The 20,088-nt window shown below is 37.5% G+C and overlaps 1 protein-coding gene across 1 annotated transcript in view; it reads left to right on the top strand.

Annotated features, from left to right (window-relative positions):
- Positions 1-14,339, top strand: part of CCDC169 (coiled-coil domain containing 169) — a gene marked incomplete at its 5' end in the record, with an annotated part of 31,921 nt that extends 17,582 nt beyond the window's left edge. Inside the window, 4 exon segments of the mRNA XM_054687738.1 lie at positions 865-966; positions 1,191-1,244; positions 6,248-6,324; positions 11,338-14,339. Of these exon segments, the coding sequence (XP_054543713.1) occupies positions 865-966; positions 1,191-1,244; positions 6,248-6,324; positions 11,338-11,437 (333 nt within the window).
- Positions 14,340-20,088: the final 5,749 nt, after the last annotated feature.

Raw genomic sequence — 20,088 nt, 5'->3', positions numbered from 1 at the left:
AATCTTCCTCTCCATGAACATGGAACTATCTCTCTATTTATCTTGCTCTATGATTTTGTTCATCAGAGTTTTGTAGTTTTCTCACATAATCTTGTACATATTTTGTTAGATTTACACCTAAGTGTTTCATTTTGGTGGGCTTGTAATTCTCACTGTATGGCTTCCTTGGCCCAGTGTCTGGCACATATGAGGTGTTTGATGAATATTTTTTGAATAAATGAATTAGCTGTGAAATGACGCCGTGACATATAATCTAGTCAATATGGAAATAGCAGCAAGATATAACTTTGTCACAATAAAAGTGTATTAAAAATATTTTAGCCTTAAACACACGACTGTATAGCTATTCCACTTTGATCAATATTCTTAAACACCTGCTTTCATCATATCACTTTTTAAATAATTTCCAATAGTGCCCAGTGCTTATATTCCTGTTACATTGATGATAATGGCATGGATACATAGAGGATAATTTTTTAGCATGAGTGATATTTGAAGTTGGATTACCTGGGTTCTAATTCTAGTTCTACCACTCATTAGCTATGTGTTTTCGGGCAGTTAATTATCCTCCATCAAATGCAATATTTTCAACAGTAAAATGGAAATATATTAGCCACTTCAAGGACTGTAATAAGGATTGGATAAAATAATCTTTGGAGAGCACTTAGCATAGTACATGGCATGTTATCAGGGTTCAATAAATATTATAATTATTCTTACTATTACTTAAATATACATATTATAGAATTACAAGGTCACAATTTTATGTTGTAGAAGGCATTCACCAATGAAGAAATTGATGATCATTTTTTACTATTGTTTAAAACATTAGTACATGAAGAAAATTGCTATTTATACTTTCAGGAATCCTTAACTACATTACTTAAACAGCTGGAAAGAAAAAAAAAGGAGTCTTGAAAATCAAGTGAAAATCTGTATGCTGAGACACTGGAACAAGAGATAAAGGTATGCACTTATTCTATCCTAGGAAATTCATTTGAAGCTACCATGAATTTTAGTGTATTATCTACAGACCTCCTAAATAATTATCTCAAAATACTTATCAAGTTATTTCCTACACTTTTTTTTTTTTAAAGAAAACAGAGTAGACACAAACTTAACAACAGTCTTTCTAGTCCTGCCAATCTTTCTGTGATGGTGGACTCATTACTTCTGTGTCTCTCCTGTAGGCTTACCAGAAAACCAACAATGAGCTCTGTGCATGCCTAGCTGAGATATCTCAGGTAACTTTTTTTTTTTTTAATTTTATTTATTTATGCGCACAAGAACTGGGGTATAGGCCAGAGGTGTAGGGGGTGAGAGGATTCACCAAAGACAGAGTGGGGATCAGAACAGGCAGACTGACCAAAATACACCTCTGAGGGGAGCAGTGGGCGAGTCAGGAGAAGCCTGCTGCGGCATGTGGGTATCTTCCTGGCTGGCCGGGGATGGAACTCATGCTGCAGTGGCTGCGGACAGCTTCCTAGATTGCATCTTAACCCCTTCTGCCACTAGGAGGCCCAACTTTTTATATTTTTACTTCTAAATTCGAAGTTTCCCCTTCCTATAAATTATGTTTTTCACTTTTCTGAGTTTTTATTTGGTTTGATTTGGTAGAATAACAGATATTGGAAAGTTGGAAACTTTCTAAATTTGGGTGGTGACCAAGAAAATGCAGAAATTTTATTAAAAGGTTAAAAAAAGATAAAAATTTCCCAAGTAAGAGAATATCTGCTTCTTTAGTTATTCTTTTAGTTTGATCTGTAATCACTAGAATTCAAGCAAATAAGCTGTTATTATTTTGTTACTGTATCATTCAAGGCACTTCACTTCATGATTAAGCATGTGAGGTCTAGGAGAGATTAAGTTGCTATTACTAAAGTGTGTACTTAAAAATGACAAGACAGGAAAGTGATCAGCAAGCCATGAAAGATGTTACATGTATTTCTGCAGTTTTTCATTTGCCCTTCAATTTTATTTATGATGCTGTTTGTATTACAGAGTTTTTGTTTTGGTGTTGTCAGAGGTATCTTTTATTTATGGCTTTCAAAATCAATGTTGAAAAAGACCAGTTTCATCTCAATGTTTTTTAACATTGGTTATCATTTTTGGTGCTTTTTATGACTTAATATTTGACATTTAAATATTTAATACTTGTTTACCTAATATTGGTATCAGTTTTAAGATTAGGGTATAATCTCACTTTTCAGTGTGCATTAGTCAAATGGAAAGGTACAAAGAGCAGTTGGATATATGAATCTGAGATGAAAAAATGATGACTTTTATAGATACATATATATAGAAGTTATACACATATAGATTGTAAATGAAGCTGTGTGAGTGAATGAAATGCATCAGGGAGAATACACAAAATGTAAAGAAAAAGAGAGCCTGGGATACAAGTCTCAGTAGTAATTAAAAAGGACCAAAAAGAGGATTTGAGTCCTCAGAGCATAGCTGGGTGAGGCAAGTAAGGAGAGGACCTTCAGGGCTGGGTTTGGCTATAGGTAACCAGCTCATCTCTGGTCTACAATGTCCAGAAAATCAAGAGTGTTAGATTCAGGGATTGAAGTGGGTAAGGGGACATATAAAATACTTTAGCAATGAAAGTCAAGGCAATAGTGGGTAAAAGGAAGCTTGGACTTCTCATGTTGACTAGGAAATTGAGACAAATGGTACCAGATCTTAGAATCTCTTACCCCTAAAAATAGACAATCGATTAAAACTCATGATCCTGGATTCCTGGCTGGAATCATTGCAGGTGCGGTCATACCTTCCTCTGACTATGCACTCTACCTGGAATACACTACCACATGCCAACTCTGTTTCCTTTCAGGCTGAGCACAAATGCTCTTTTATGAGGACATGAGATGATAAAGACCAGACTTTGGTTTTTCCAAATTTGCCAATTTGAATTTGAATCCCAGCTCCACACTTATTGTTATGTGACCTTTCTGAGTCTTGATTTCTCTCCTATTCTGTAAAAGAGAGATAATAGTATCTTGCAAGAGGTTGTAAGTATTTAAAGATAATGTATGGAAAGTGCTGAGTGAAATTCCTGGCACATATTAGTTTCTAATTCCGGTAAATGGTGAATATAATTTTCCCATTTTGCTTTACTGACCTCCCTTGCACTTCTCTCTCTGACAGGAACATCAGAATTTCTACTTGCTTTACCTTTGTTTATCTGAAAAATTCATTAAGTGGAATCGTTCCTATTCTGATTATATCAGATCACTGAACATACTATTAAAGGCTATTTTAACAGTGTCCCAGAATGATGTTAATCCTATTCCTCAGTATGTATTAATAACTTTCAGTCTAGAGTAAATTGTTTATGTAAGTCAAAAATGGCTCAGACCAGGTAGACACTATAGTGACTGGAAAGTCAATGAACGATTTGCAATTCTTTCCATACTGAATATATACATAACTGATTCTTTGATAGATAACTAGAGCTATTGACTGAGTCTGCTATTTGTACTTCTGCTCCTCACTGGTTTGACCACACTTATTTTCCTTCTCTGCTATCCTTGGGATAATTCTGAAATTCAGACATTATGGTGGTGTTCTCCTGTATACCTCCAATGACCACATTGTCCAAAGGAGCTCAGCAAAATTTCCTGATATTTAAGGATCCTCTTCTACTTGCAGTTCCTGCTGCTTCAGCTTGTCCTTATTCATACCCTGCCATGCAGGCACACCAAGGATGTTTGATTTCTGCTGCTGTCAAGCTACTTTATGCCTTTAGGTCCTTGCTGGTTGTTCTGCCTAGAATGTCCTTCCCCTAGGATTTTTTTTTTTTTTAAGATTTATTTATTTATTTATACAAGCACTGGGTACAGTCAGACGTGAGGGTGGGTGAGAGAATTCACCAGAGCCAGAGCGGGGAACAGAACAGGCAGACTGACAAAGTACACTGCTGAGGGGAGCAGCGGGCGGCTGGAGAGGTCTGCACGCCATGTGGGACCCTCGCCCAGGGGCCGGGGATGTGGGCAGCTATGCAACCCAGCACTCAACCACTGCACCACCAGGGAGGCCCCCTTCCCCTAGTTCTTAATTGGCTCCTCTTCCATGTAGATCCCCCTGTAGCCTGAAATAGCCACATTGATACCGGAATTGTCAGGCCTAGTCTCCCAGCCAGGAACGGATCCCAGGCTGCAGGACAGCGCTGAGCCCCAGCCACTAGACCCCCACGGGTTGGTGTCTCACGAAGCCGCAGCAGGAACTTCGCAGACGCTCAGGCAAGCAAGCAAGAAGAGGCAGATTTGTTTATAGAAAGAAAAAGTTTATTGAGGAGAAAAAGAGCAGAAATAAAGTGGGACTCCCAGGGCAGGGAACCAGGCCTGGGAGGGGCAAGGAAGCCAAAGTGGAGTCGTGTCTCAGGGAATATATACCTTTTTTCCCTCATTATTCTAAAGCTCCACCAGTCTCTTTGTGATTGGTTAGTTCTCGGCTGTCTCAATTTGCTACTGAGTGGAGGATCTTCACATTCCTTATCTAACAGCTTTCTCTTTCCCCATTTGTTGCATTTTTAAATTTATGGCCCAGTCTTCTGGATGGGCATTCCTGCATTGAAGTTAAACAGCTGCCCTTCTAATGTGTCCATAAATTAAACCACTCTCCATTTCGCCAATCTCCGCCTCCCTTTACCACCTGAAGGAAACCAGTACTAGCATTAACAATGTTGTCCTTGGTCCTGGGATGTTTGTTTTTCCTAGTGGAATGGGTTACTTTCCCTTGGTTGTCCTTATTTCTGAAGCCTCCCTAAATTCTTCAGAGGTCCCCTCCTGCACTGTCCCTAAAACTGCCTAATTTCTAGCTTGCCCTGTGTCTCAACATCTGATGTGTGCTTACAAAGCAGCCTCTCTAAAAGGCACTGAACTGTACAATCTCTTTCTTTCACTATTTCCCCAAAAGATTGTGATAACTGTGACTTGGCTTTCTATCCTGGTGCTTAATTCAGTAGTGGCACATAGTAGATGATCAAAAACATTTGCTGAGTGAATAAATGAGTAAATTCTGTTTTCTGGACTGAGGTGTCCAAAGTTGTCCCTCTTAGCAAATGTTCTTACATCACAAAGAGGAGTTTATCTGGTGTGAAATTTCTTCCTTTTCATCTTCAAATACATTAACATCTTTACCTACCATTGCTGTTTCTCATCCTGTCCTAAAGAAAAATTTTCCCAAACTTCTTCCCAAGTCTATCTAATTAGTGTTACTTATTAACTTATTATTACTTAATAATTCTTTTCTTTTATATTTTTAATCTCTTTTCCATTGTCTGTGACTTACCCTTTGTTTGCAACATGGCCATCTCTTTTATCAAAATAAAACAAACTTACTTTGCTCTGGTTGTACTAAAAGAACTATTATTTTAACATTCCTTTGCTCAGCCAAACTTTATGAAAGAGAAGATACATTTACTATCTTTGCTGTTTACTCTTCAACCTCTTTTAATTCCCTTTGGATCCCACCAGTGGCTATGACACAATTTATCTCACTCTAGCCAAATACAATGACTCTTCTTCATGTAGTAGTACACAGCTTGGGGACAATTCACATTGCTAACTCTGCTTTCTTTTTAAGTATCACCCCTGCTGGATTTCTATGACATATTTTTAACTAGGTTCTTCTTTTGTTTAAATGATAGTCCTATTTTTAGTGATTCTCCTGTCCCTTTAAAGTTGTTTTCCTTTATTTATTATATCAACTTTCTTATTTCTCTGTTTGCTCTTAACAAATGATCTCATTTACTCATGGTTTCAGTTGCCATCTCTAAGGTCATCAGCTTCACTTACTCCACAATTGCAGACTATATTTATAGTACCCACAAAAAAATCACTTTCAAAATAGACAAAAATGAAGATATGATCTTGTATTTTAATTTTTGTCCAATAAACCTACAGCTCCTGTTTTTTTATCCACCTTAATGGCAGCATGTGTGTATTTATGTTTGGTAGCTATTAAAAAAAATTTAGTGATCCCTACTACATGAATAATAGCATTTTCATATTTTTCTCTATATTTTAAAAATTGCAAGGATTGTGGCATTGAGATAGAGGAGTTTCCAGAATGGTTAGAAACCTGATAATATTGGAGAGACCCAGAATTTCTCATCTTTCTTTGGCTTCTCTTATACATCTAAAAGATCTGGGTATGAGTTAATTGTATATGGATTGTTCCTCTTATATCTGAAATCAATCATGAAATAAGATAATAAAATACCCAAATGTTTGTATTTTAGATCTTTGGCTCACACCAAGTTTCTAAAAGGCAACAGATGGATCAACTGCCTAGAATGAAAGAAAATCTAGTGAAAACGTATGTCTAACTCTCTTTCCTTTCTAATTAATTATATTTGCATGTGAATGGCACTGACAAAACAGGTGTCTATTATATTTGGGAAGATGAACTTCTAGATATTATAGTAGCAACATAAAATAACAGATGGCAAGAGAACTTAAAGAAGTTTGTGTTCTCTGTTCATTATTTATATACATTTTTGTAGATCTGAGAGATATTTTTCATCCTCAGACATGATTATGATCTTATTTTTAAAGCTAAAATAATACTGTACCCATGGGAGTTTAAAACTACACCATTAACAACAGTATATACAGCATAAATACAATTGTCAGTCTTTTTGGTGAGGAAGTATGTTAACAGAAATAAATGTTGATGACAGTGCACTATGGATTATGTTTTCCTATGTAAACATAAACAATTCAGGATGACTAAAGAAAATAGACATATTTTATGGGATTAGGAGGTCATATATATTAATATATATATTTTTTCCTATATGAAGACTTATCACATCTTGTCTTATAAAACCTTGTCCATGTAGGGGAATGTATTCATATATAATTTAACAATATAAAAAAAAGTAAATCCGGGTCTAACCACTGCTATCAAACAGAATGTTTTTCAAATGTAGGCACTCAAGGTTTCTGCAACATAGCAAATTTCCTTGGTGGAGATTCAAGGATAGCAATAATTGTCCAATATCTAGATTTGGCTAGAGAGATAAAGTATATTATTCCTTGGATAATCACAAATACTTTATAATTCATTATCTGTGTATATTTTCGTCAATGTAAATATTAAATAGTTAAAACATTTAATTTGAGAAAAGGACTTCCCTTTCATAGCTATTATTCCTCTGTGTTTGGGGACCCAAACTACTATTATGTTCAGTGGTTTGCTAGACTGACTCATGGAATTCAGTATCTATTTGTCCACATGACTAAGGACTATTGCAATGAAAGGATACAAAGCAAAATCAGAAAAAAAGTGTATGACAAAGTCTAGGGGACAGTAGGTATAAACTTCTAAAAGTCCTCTCCCTGTGGAACCACATAGAACACACTTAATTCTTCCAGCAACGAGGCTTGGGGCTGGTCATTTAGGTACCCTTTGTATGGCGCATACCAAAAGTCCAGACTCCCTTTAAGGAAAACAGATGTTTAGCATAAACTATATTGTTAGTACAGTTTAGGCACAGAGAGCTATTTTTTTCATCTAAGGAAAGTTTTGTATCATTGTAGGGAACTATTTACCCCAAAGTCCCTAGATATCAGCAAAGGGTCAAACTTGCAACCAGGCCTAAGGATAGCAGACTCGTCTTTCTGTTAACTCTGCAAAATCATCCTAGATATTATTTCTTTTATATTTCCACAATATCCTAAATATTACTTATTTTTCTGTCCAAATTTCTTTTAAAAAGATATCGCCTCTCTTTTAAATTTGTTCAAATAGTGAAGGGAGAGGTATTTTGAAACTAAAAATAAAATGTCTTCATTCTAATATTGTATTAACACACATGTACAATTCAATTTATCTACTTCTGCACTATAGGTCTATGAGGGTAATTTGTTTTCCATTGAATACTGTTGTAGTTTGGATTTCTCAGGGGGTAGACTCTGAAATGGAAATCAGCATACAAGAAGTTTACAAAGGAACATTCTTAGACTGGAGGCCTATGGGAGAGGGAAGAAACAGGTTTCAGAAGAAGAAATGGAGCTATAGTGCAATTGCAGTCCCATGTGCCCAAGTATTGATAATTACCCATGAACCAAATGTATACCTTCACTTCCTTTGGTGGGATGACCTAGACCCTAATACCTAAGGGTATGAGCTCTGTGCCATGTCCTTTCTAAGCTATGGTTAAGGTACTTGTCTACTTACTGTCAAAATTAGGCAAAATGACATTGAAAGGCACTCAGGCAGATTTAGCACTTAAGTGTCAACCCATCCATCCTTGTCTCTTTATGTAGCTCTATGTCATGCTGATGATCAGTTTGTCTGTGGGGACGTCCAGGCTCTAGGTTGAACTGAGCTTGAGGTACTGGTGCATCTGAGATGGATGACGTGTTCCAGGATACTAGCTTATCAGCTTATTATGCCCTCAGCATACTTGACTGAGCTCAGATGGAATCTCTTATGGAATCTAATTTTTAATATAGTAGTTGCCATAAATAGGTGTTTAATGGCTTTTTAATGAATGTATGAGTGAATAAATGGTCACACAAATGGATAAAAGCCCCTTTACTTTCTGTAAATATTAATAACCCAAATAACACATATAATAGAAACACATTTATATATGCCTACAACCTTACCACTGAGTGGCAGAAAATATTTGCACATCATATACTGACAAGGGACTAATATCCAAGATCTACAAAGAACTCACACAATTCAACAAAAAAGGAAACAAATAACCCAATCAGAAAATTGGCAAAAGAGTTAACTAGACACTTCTTTAAAGAAGATATACAATTGGCCAACATGGACATGAAAAAAGACTCCCCATCACTTATCATCAGAGAAATGCAAATTAAAACCACCATGAGATACCATCTCACACCATATCAAAAAGATCAGAAACAACAAATGTTGGTGAAGGTGTGGAGAAAAAGGAACACTTGTATACTCTGTGGGAATGTAGACTAACCCAGGCCCAATGGAAAAGATCAAGGAGATTTCTCAAAATATTAAAAATAGATGTTTCATATGATCCAGCAATGCTACTTCTATGTACCTATCCAAGGAAAACAAAAACACCAACTCAAGGGATAGATATAGTCCCATGCTCATTGCAGCTGTGTTTTCAATAGTTAACGTATGGAATTACCTAAGTTCCCAGCAACAGGAGGATTGGATAAATATATACACAATGGCATACTACTATGTTATAAAGAACTGATGAAAGCTTGCCATTTGCAACAATGTGGATGGTCTTTCTCACAGGTGTAAGATGCTATTTCTTTGTGGTTTTGATTTGCAGTTCCCTGATGATAAGCCATGGTGAGCATTTTTTCATGATTCTGTGGCCATCTGTATGTCTTTGGAGAAGTGTCTACTTAGCTCTTCTGCCATTATTTTTAAAGATTTATTTTTATTTATTTATGCATTCAAGAACTGGGGTGTAGGCCAATGGTGTGGGGGTGAGAAGATTCACCAGAGACACAGAGGGGAGCGGAATAGCCAGATCTACTACAATACACTGCTAAGAGGAACAGCAGGTGAGACAGGAGAGGTCTGTTGCTCCATATGTGGGTTAGCTCTCTGGCTGGGGATCAAAATGATGACACAGTGGCTGGTGATAGCTTCATAGCACTGAGACTTTACCCCCTGTGCCACCAGGAAGGCCCCCTTCTGCCCATTTTTTGACTGTTTTTTTTTTTCTTTTTGTTGAATTGTATGAGTTCTTTTTGTACCTTGGATATCAGTCATTTGTTACATGCATGATGTCTAAATATTTTCCTCCAATCAGTTGGTTGTCTTTTTGTTTTACTGACAGTTTCTTTGGCTCCTTTTTTGTAGATGAACTGTCCATAGATGTCCAGGTTTATTTTCGGGCTCTCAGTTCTATTCTATTGCTCTGTGCAGTACCATACTATTTTGCTTACTATAGCTTTGTAGTATAGTCCAAAGCCTGGAAGTATGATACCACCCTTATTCTTCTTTTTTGTCTGGATTGGTTTGACTATTCAGGGTCTTTTGCAGTTCCATATGAATTTCAGTAATGTTTGTTCTATTTCTTTGAAGAATGCCATTGCAGTCTTGATAGGAATTGGAATTTTACGTTGATTCTATATATTTTTTTGAGTAAAATAACTATTTTCTTTTTTTTTTAATTTTTTAAAAAAAATTTTTTTAAAGATTTATTTATTTATTTTATACAAGCACTGGATACAGTCAGAAGCGTGGGAGGGTGAGAGAATTTACCAGAGCCAGAGTAGGGAGCAGAACAGGCAGAAGGACCTAAGGAGCAGTGGGTGGCAGGAGAGGTCTGTGCACCATGTGGAACCCTCCTCCAGTGGCCGGGGAGCAGCGGGGGATCGAACCGGTGCTGCAGAGCCTGATGGGCACCTTCGCAACCCAGCACTCAACTGCTGCACCACTGGGGACGCCCAAAATAACTATTTTCAATGATATTGATTTTTCCAATCCACAAGCAAGAAATATTTTTCCTTTTTTTGTGTGTGTCTTCTGTTTCTTTTAGTTTTAATTCTTTAGGTGCTCCACATCTTTTGTTAAATTTGCTCCTAGATATTTAATTTATTTTTTTTGCAATTGTAAATGGAATTGTTTGCTTGATTTCTTTCTCTTCTAGTTCATTGTTTGCATACAGTAACATAACTGACTTTTGTAAATTGAATTTTTATGGTGTCATTTAACTGTATTTATCATTTCAATTAGTCTTTAGCTTTTCTTATGCATATTATTACATCATCTACAAATAGCAATACTTGTACTTCTTTCCCAATTTGGATCCTTTTTATTTCATTCTATTACTTAATTCCTCTAGCCTAGGCCCTTCAATACCTTGCTGTGTCATTGTGTCATCTTCATTTTCTATATGTCATTTTATTACAGACGATGATATATAATAGCTTTAATTTTATTGTAATTTTAGTTAATTTATAAATTTGGCTTACTCATGTATCCTTATTTCTTTATTGGCTCTGTTCTGGTTCATCGCCTCACTTTCTCTTTTCTGGGTTTCAATATAAATTTATGGGGGCATCAGGATGCTCCATCTCATTCATTGTGGGTAGAACTTCCCATGTTAGGTCACTGCATGGGCTGATTCCTAGCCTTTGGATCATCTGCCCTTGAAATGGTTGCCCTTCTAGGTGTGGTGAGATGATATAACACATGGCTACCAATGCTTGTACTATAAGCTAGCATACTCACGGGGAAAATCCACAGGAAGGACTGTGGGCAGGGGGAACTAGGTGCAATATACCATTCTCTCTGTGTGGCATGTTTTTGTTGTGCAAAATGGTGGCTTAAAAATCATGCTTAGTACTTGTTTTTTTCCAGGAGAAAACATAATCCAGTTAATCAGAAGATGATGAATACCATGAATGGACAAATAAAAAAGGTTACAAGATCAAGCCAACTTCTAAAACTCAACCCATGATTCCAGAACTGGGTAGATTTCTAATTCTTCCATTTTTTCACCTGTATTAAACTTGTGAAGTTGCTGTTTAATGTATTTTCAGGGAATGAAATAGATGAGAACTATCAAACTTCTTTTTAGCTCCTCTTTCAGCAGTTTGTTTCTTTGCATGAAAGTAACTTTTCAAGTGACCCTAAAATATCTAATAATGTTAGTCATGATTTAAAAAATATCTTTAGAAGCCTAAAAGTTAACATCATTACAGTTGCTGCTAATTAATAATATATCTGTGATCTTCTCTGATGCGACGTGCTAATAATTTTGGTTTTAGTTAACTATTAACTAAAAATGTGACTTCATCAAAACTTTTTTGCTATTTTAGGCTATATTATTTAGTTTTTTTAAACTCAAGGTTTAAACAGATACAAGTCAAATACATTTATACTTTGATTAGACCTAATAGGTATTGTGGAAACAGCCTTCAACCAGGAATCATTTGGTTGTTATCCCCACTTTGTCATGAATGTATGAGATCTTGGTTAAGTTCTTTCACCTCATCTTTATTTTTCACATTTGCAAAATAATTGAGGCAAACTATATACCTTCTAAGATTTGTTATTATTCTAGAAAACAATACCTGAATATCCAGCTATTAGGACTTGCCACTTAGCACACGGTACCAACTCATTTTATGATGCTTATTAATTAATAGTGGTTACCTTGTTTTTTGACCAAAAATTTCAAGTGTCCACAATACTCAGAGTCCAGAAGTGGGGGTAGAATGAGGGTAGGAGAAGTCTTCTTTTAAGACATAAAATACTGAGCTTTTCTATTCATGTTTCGAATGTAACTGTTCCCTAGATTTGGAACATACATAGGATTTGCTTGCTCAACTTAGTGAAATTATTGGATTTTAAATTTCCAGAAATCACTTAGTAGTAAGTATAGTTTTCATTTAATGGTATTTTTGTTTTGGGACATCCTTTTCGTCTGTATGTCCTTGTGTCTAACCGTCTTGACCTCCAGTGATCGACAAATTGGTATACATGGTGCCCATAGATGTTGGAAAAAAAAAAAAGAGTCTCCAGTTATGAGAAAAACAAAAAGTTATGGTTTGATTGTCAACATTGTGCTACTGAACTAAGCCGGTGCCTTCATAGAGATTGAATATTGTTGTTTCTGTTAATTTTCTGATATTTATGGCAAAACTTCCCAAAAATCTAAATTCAAGTACAAATTTGGTAGCCTGTCATTTGACTGATGCAAGGAAATTTTGTGGAACCTCAGTAGAGCTCCTGAGACACTCCACGAAGTTTCTCCTTTTCCTCCTGAAAAGGCATTACATAAATTTGTTCTATTTGGCTTTTACCTAATGAAGTAAAACTGGAAGGGAAGCATTGTCACTTGGAAAAATGGTAAAACTTTGGTATGTACAAAATGTTAACAGTAGTATCTGGTATGTATGTAAATTGTCAATGGTGATTGTCACCTTGTAATATTGTATAATTCAATTGTTTCACACCTACAGAAATTGTTTCCGGAAATATAGGGAAAAAAGGTCTCAACAGATTCCTATTGATGGAACTGTTGAGAGTAAAAAACTTTCCTACAAAGGACTGAATAAACCTGAAAATACACCTGACATTTACTAAGGTTTCTTTGACATAATACTGGAAATTTTTTTTATGCATTCTGTCCTGAATCCACGAAGTTTTTGTTTTGTTTTGTTTTGTTTTGAGTAACCAGGATCTGCAAAAAGGTTGCAATTTTTTTTCCAGCAAAGCTAACTTGTCACATTTTCTCTCCCCTTGATACCAACACAGCATACAAATAGTGGTAGTAATTTTTGCTACTTATTTCAGAGTCTGTTTTTGCATAACTTCCATAGGGATTTTGTCTGTTTTAACAAAAAAATTGGACGTGAGTTTGATTGTGTGGCTTTGTGTGGAGTTCTTCCAAAAAGTTAAAAAAGAGCTGAACCAAGAAGAGGAGAACCTGTTTGCCTTGTTTGTAGGGTTCCAGAGACCTCCAAAGAAGGTGAGGAAGCTTGCCTCCATTGGCAGAACTGGACAACCCGGCCAACGAAAATGCCCTGGTACCCTCGAAAAGAGGAAAGCCCAGGTGGAGTCTGATGAGACCAACTTTATACCTGAAGCATACATCGACTGGATGCCACCGGTTCGCTCTAATCCTGTATGGAATATTTCAACAAAGCCAGCTAAAAATTGCTGTTAGTTATTTCTGCCCTGTAATTTTATGCAAAAATAGAAAAAATGGTTTAAAAGTAAATTTAGTTTGCAAACTTTTGCTTTGCTGTTAAAAGTTTGGGATCAAGGTTGAGAAAATTTGTGTTTTTTTACATCAGTTGAACCATTTTAAAATTTTTTTTTCCTGTAATTTTTACATATCTGCTGTCTTGTTTTGGCTAATGCCTCCAAATTTTTTTTTTTTTTTTTTTTTTGGCTTAAACTAATGAACTTTTTTCCTGGAGTAAAGGACTTTTGCTTTCCACAATGGACAAATACCTGGAGAAACTGGTTTTCTTTCACACTAAAACCTAAAAAAAATGTTCATCTAAAACTGCATCCCAACCTCCATATATTCGATCTTCATCACCATGGAAATGGTGGCAAAAAGTGAAAGGGGGGAATTGTTAGGGGGAAAAGGATGTCCCAAAACAAATTCCATACAGGCTTTGTGGACTCCACCCCCACCCCAGGTCAAAGCCAAAGACACTGGGAACTCCAAATCCCATCACCACCAAAGGGAAGGTGGCTGGGACACGAGGGTGGGGTTAAGCAGCCAGGTGGATACAAAAGGCAGACACGTGGGCTTTGGGGATCCCCCATTTTGGCTCTCCGCCAGCTAGCAGTGTCCGGCCAGCTCTGAGAGTGACTTTGGGTTTCCAGGTCGTCGGATCGGGTAGGACGCATTAAAGACTTTATTTCCCTATTTTCTCCCTGAGTTGTACATTTTCCTTATTTCTTTTTCTCTTGTAAATAAACCTTTTATTAACCCTTTTGTGTGTGTCTGTAGTAGAGTATTCATAAGTCCCTTTAAAGCGCGCGGGTGAGGACCCACAGCCAGGAACCCGTTTAATATCGGGATTGCTCTATAACATTTTCACCTTATATCTGGCACTAAAACCTAAATTATATTCAATATCACCAGCAATGAATACCAAATGCATTTCTTTTTTAAAATAGTTTATTTTATGTAATTCTTACATCATTTTTCATTTTTGCACAATGTATGCATTTTCATTTTGGTTATATTCCCCATACAATTGCAACCCCCCTTATTTTGACCCTAATCCTTCCTCTCCCTGCCCCCCACTCCCCCTGTAGTGTGTCTCTGGTTTATAGTTGCTTATTGATTTTGATTTTTACTTTGTATTAATTAGTCTTTTTCCTGGTCCCTTATTTAGGTTTTCTAAATTCCTGCTATGAGTGAGACCATGTGGTATTTTTTTTTTTTTTTCTTTCTGGCTTATTTCACTGAGCATGATCCCTTCCAGCTCCATCCATGTTGCTGCAAATTGCATGAATTTATTTTTTGATTGCTGAGTAATATTCCATTATGTATATGTACCACATCTTCTTGATCCAGTCATCTATTTTAGAAAATGCTTTTAAATCCAATATAAAGACCCATTTGGCTTTGAATCTATACCATTTATTTTACATTATCATGTAAATACTTTTTTCTCCCCTTAATCACTGAAATTTGCACTAAAATGACTGGACCAGGCTTTATCTTTTCTTCCTTGATATGCAGTTGTGTTTAGGAATAAAGGAGATAAAGGTTATTTGGTAATTAAACTGGTGGACTGTGACAAAGATGATTTTGTGTTTACCGAACTGTTTCGCTTATATGGAACACAGAACTAGGTTATATTTCGCATGTGTGAAATACTTTTTTTACCAGTGTGGGGAATACACACTACTTTATTTAGTGATAACTGTGTGAGGCACTCTGTTTAGTTGTGTGTGGTGTGTATATGCTACTGTGTTCAGAGATACAAACGTGGAGCCCAGTGTATAGCTAGGTGTGGTCCTATGACTGGCTTCAGGCTAATATAATCTAGCATAAGTGATATGTTTCCTTTCTGTGACTGGCCCACAAAACCCTCTTCTTGGTTGTGCTCTTTTAAAATTTTGTTTGAGGGTTGGATATTGAAAACTTAGAAGTAGGGCCTCCCCGGTGGCGCAGCGGTTGAGCGCTGGGTTGCGAAGCTGCGCGCGGCCTCTGCGGCGCCGGTTCGATCCCCGGCTGCTCCCCGGCCACCGGAGGAGGGTCCCACATGGCGCGCAGACCTCTCCTGCCGCCCGCTGCTCCCCTCAGCAGTGTGCTTCGGTCCTTCTGCCTGCTCTGCTCCCCGCTCTGGCTCTGGTGAATTCTCTCGCCCTCCCGCGCTTCTGACTGTACCCAGTGCATGTATAAACAAAACAAACAAAGAAACCAGCAAACAAATAAATAAAGCATGCCTCTATAAAAAAAAAAAAAAAAAAAAAAAAAACTTAGAAGTAAACTCCAGGGCACCAGAGAATGGTAAGGCTGTGAGATAGAAGAAAATTTGGTTCCAGAACCATTGCACACAGTACATCCATTTCTTTCACCTTGCCAACCCTCATTTGACTGTGGTGTGTGTGTGAGAAATAAATCCTTTTGTGAGTATTAAGCTACTGAGTTTGGGTTTTACTTGTTGAAGCAGTTAGGATATGCTCACTGATATAATATCAAACATATTTAATAAATTTTACAGGCGTTTGGATATTTTTTCAGTAATCTTTCTTTGAATATATATGGAATCAAATATAGCTATTCATTGATAGTGATGCCCTCTGGCCTGCCTACATCCAATCAGATTCTAGAATATCAATTGATACATTTAAATTGATTCTATCTAGTACATTCTTCAATCTGCTGAACACTTCTTGAGTAATTTTTTCTTTAACAGAATCTCTTGCTTTTCTGTCAATGTATTTTTAGGATACTGCTCTTTTAAACCACCACTAATGGTACAAATGCTATACAATCTTATAGTAAAAAAAACAAGCTGGGCCCAAACAGCTATGGCATGTACCAATCATTGTCTGAGCAGGGGAAGGATACCTATAATCATTTTTACTAAGAAAATGCAGTCTTACTGACCCATAGCATTTGTGGAATATCACTGAGCAGACTTGGAGAAATCTATGGTCCCTGGGGTGGAGTAAGTTCCTTCATTAGGCTTTGATTCTTCTTCCTTGGAGAAATATTCTTGTCCAGTTTATTCAGTAGTCTCTGGTTCTACTCCATAGGAGTTTCTTCTATTTCAATCTTCTTATCCATATTTGAAGTGAGCATTGGCCATTAGGCCTCCCAGTGAGGATGCACAACTTCTAGAGCTTATTTTCTATTTGAACAAACTTGAATGGCCAAAGGTGGCTTCACAGTTCAAACCATTTTAGCCTAAATTTATGGCTTCTGGGATAGCAATTTCATCAAAATAGTAGTTAATTACATGTATACTAAATTTATTTCAAAGATGTTTGTTTCTTTATATCTCTCTCTACCTAATGCTATTTGAAATAACAGGGTAGGTTGTGATGTTAATTCTTTTTTTTTACTTAATTAATTTATTTATACAAGCACTGGGTACAGTCAGAAGTGCGAGAGGGTGAGAGAATTTACCAGAGCCAGAGCGGAGAGTAGAACAGGCAGAGTGACGAAGTACACTGCTGAGGGGAGCAGCGGGCGGCAGGAGAGGTCTGCCGCCATGTGGGACCCTTGCCCAGCGACCGGGGATCGAACTGGCGCTGCAGAGGCTGTGGGCAGCATCGCAACCCAGCGCTCAACCGCTGTGCCACTGGGGAGGCCCTGTGATGTTAATTAATATAATTTGGTCTTTGCCACTAGGCTGAATCTGTTCAAAACCTTCTCAATTTTATCTCTTACCCCAAATTTCTAGATTCTCTCTTAGTCTCTCTTTATTCTCTCTTATTTCTCCATGACTAATTATATCCCATGCTCATCTAAGACAACCAGTAACATCCAACACACATTATTATTATTATTATTATTATTTTAAAATTACTTTTTTTTAAAGATTTATTTATCTATTTATACAAGAACCAGGGTACAAGGCCAGATGTGCAGGAAGGTGAGAGGATTCACCAGAGACAGAGTGGGGAACAGAACAGGTAGACTGACAAAATACTCTGCTGAGGAGAGCAGTGGGCGCGACAGGAGAGGTCTTCCCCGCCATGTGGGACCCTCACCGGCTGACCAGGATTGAACGAGCGCTGCAGAGGCTGAGGACAGCTTCACAGCGCTGCACTCAACTGCCTACGCCACCAGGGGAGGCCCAAAATTACTTTTTATTGAGGTTTACAACACTATGTATGATTTAGGAATAGAGAGTGACCCCTTTTTAGATGAGTGTTACCTCTCTAGCCACCACCAAAGCACCACTAATACTCCACCAAAGTCCATTGGGCCTCCTCTCCCCAGTATATATTATTTTTATTATTTTTTTTTGTTTTTGTTTTTTTTCATGGTTTATTTATTTATTTATTTATTTATTTATTTATTTATTTATTTGTTCGTTTGTTCATGCACTGGGTACAGTCAGAAGCGCGGGAGGGTGAGAGAATTCACCAGAGCCAGAGCGGGGAGCAGAGCAGGCAGAAGGACCGAAGTACACTGCTGAGGGGAGCAGCGGGCGGCAGGAGAGGTCTGCAAGCCATGTGGGACCCTCCTCCGGTGGCCGGGGAGCAGCCGGGAATCGAACCGGCGCCGCAGAGGCAGCGGGCAGCCTCGCAACCCAGCGCTCAACCGCTGCGCCACCGGGGAGGCCCTATATTATTTTTATTGAGTTTTTCACAACATCTTTTCCTTGATGTTGATAAGCACTTGGTCTGCGTTGGCATACCAGGGATCTCTACCTTCATATTTACTTCCCTGCCTCCCATTATGGATCTGTTAAGTTAATGCATCATCACTCGTTTTGGTGTTTTGCTAACCTAAGCTCAAGTTACCAATCTCCATAGTAAGTCTATAAAAACAACTCCAGACATCAGAGACTTAACACAAAGGCTTATTCCTTGCTCATAGCACAGTCCATTCAGGTTTTGGCAGTAAAAACAGTATAAATAAATAAATTAATTAGTTAATAATCTTTATATCTTAGAAAAGGAAAAGGGGAATGGAAATGGGAGCGGGACGTAAGAGATTTAATAATTATTGGTAGTGCCTGTTTGGCTGTGAGGTAAGTGCAAATACACTTTTATACTTTAGATTATATATTTATAATAAATGTACTTTTGATATGTATGAATTTTTCCAATAAAATAATTATGCAGCTGATGTTTAAATCATGTTAATACACATCTACATGATCACAAGGAAAATGTGAACAGTTTTCCTTTTTCAACTCATCCCCTACCTTCACATACAAGAATCTTCTAAGTCTGATTTATTTGGGATGCATAAATTCCTTTTAATTTCAAGTGCGTAGTCATAGCGGTTGAAGGAAATTAGTTCATTGTAACTAAGCGATCTCTACAGGTAGTAGAGTCTTAATCAATGACTCCACTCAGCTGCTTCTGATGATTCTGCTGTGTTGTCAGCCTGGGAGGCTGCTCTGCAAATTAATCTAGCGGCAGTGCCTGGCTTCACTCTGGATCTGGAATGACACCATCCCCTCATCCCACTTACATGTCACTTTGGTTTAACTCCTTATTTCTTAGCAAAGACTTACAGTTAAAATGAGACAGGTTTGCCTCATTTTGATTACATAGAACTAACCCCTGTTGTTGAAAGGGAATTGGAATATTGAATGATGAGGAAACTGCCACTTAGTGCAATTGATTGCAGGCTATCATTAGAAGTTGGTCCTATTCTTCTACCTTTCTTTTTACTTAAGAACAACAGTTCCTAACTCACTGGGAAAAACATTTATTTATCTGTCTTTCTATATTAGATATTAGATGCTCCTTATCATTGTACTGCAAGAGTTCTCATGGTTGAGCAGAGGTGAGAGATGGAATTAAGGATATCTTGAGAATAATTCTGTTTTCCCAGATTAACCACAAAAAGAAAGTTGAGTCGGAAGGGAGTGTGGGAATCACCCCAAGCCAGAACAAACGAGAAGGTCAGGGGTAAGTGTGCAAAATCTCTGACAGTGCAGTTGTGAGAAGTGAAGTGTCAGGGTAGGACAGCTGAAAGGAGACAAGAATAGAAAGTTGTCCTTGCTTCATTAATGTAAAGATAGTGGGACAGGAAAAGTTTTCAGGCTAAGATCAGGACCGAAGACAACCAAGAAATAAATGAATTAGCAGCTAGAAGGATCAGAAGAAATATCCAGGGCATTCCCAAAATAATGAACCGTGTTCACAGAGGTCCACTGACAGATGCTATTTTTAAAGGGTAGTTCAGGCCTTCTCCAGGCTTTCTATGTTTCATCCCTTTAGCTCTACAGTTCAAAGAAAGAGGTTACACTATCTGCCTGTGGGCTTCCTACACTGGGGACTATTGGAGGTGTGGGTATGGAGGGAATCCCAGGGCACTATCAGGGAATAGAAAAGAGTTGACTGTTAAAAGCTGAATCTAGAAAGCCAGATTTGGGGCAAGATAATGTTGGGCCCCCTTGTGCCACACTGAGGAAGAAATGAAGGAGAACTTAATTT

This window comes from Talpa occidentalis, unplaced genomic scaffold (genome assembly GCF_014898055.3).
Source record: "Talpa occidentalis isolate TD23 unplaced genomic scaffold, MPIMG_talOcc4v2.1 talOcc4.5, whole genome shotgun sequence".
In the NCBI taxonomy this organism is placed as follows: Eukaryota; Metazoa; Chordata; class Mammalia; order Eulipotyphla; family Talpidae; genus Talpa; species Talpa occidentalis.
Note: the sequence above shows the minus strand (reverse complement) of the source record. Positions and strands in the feature narration are given on the sequence as shown.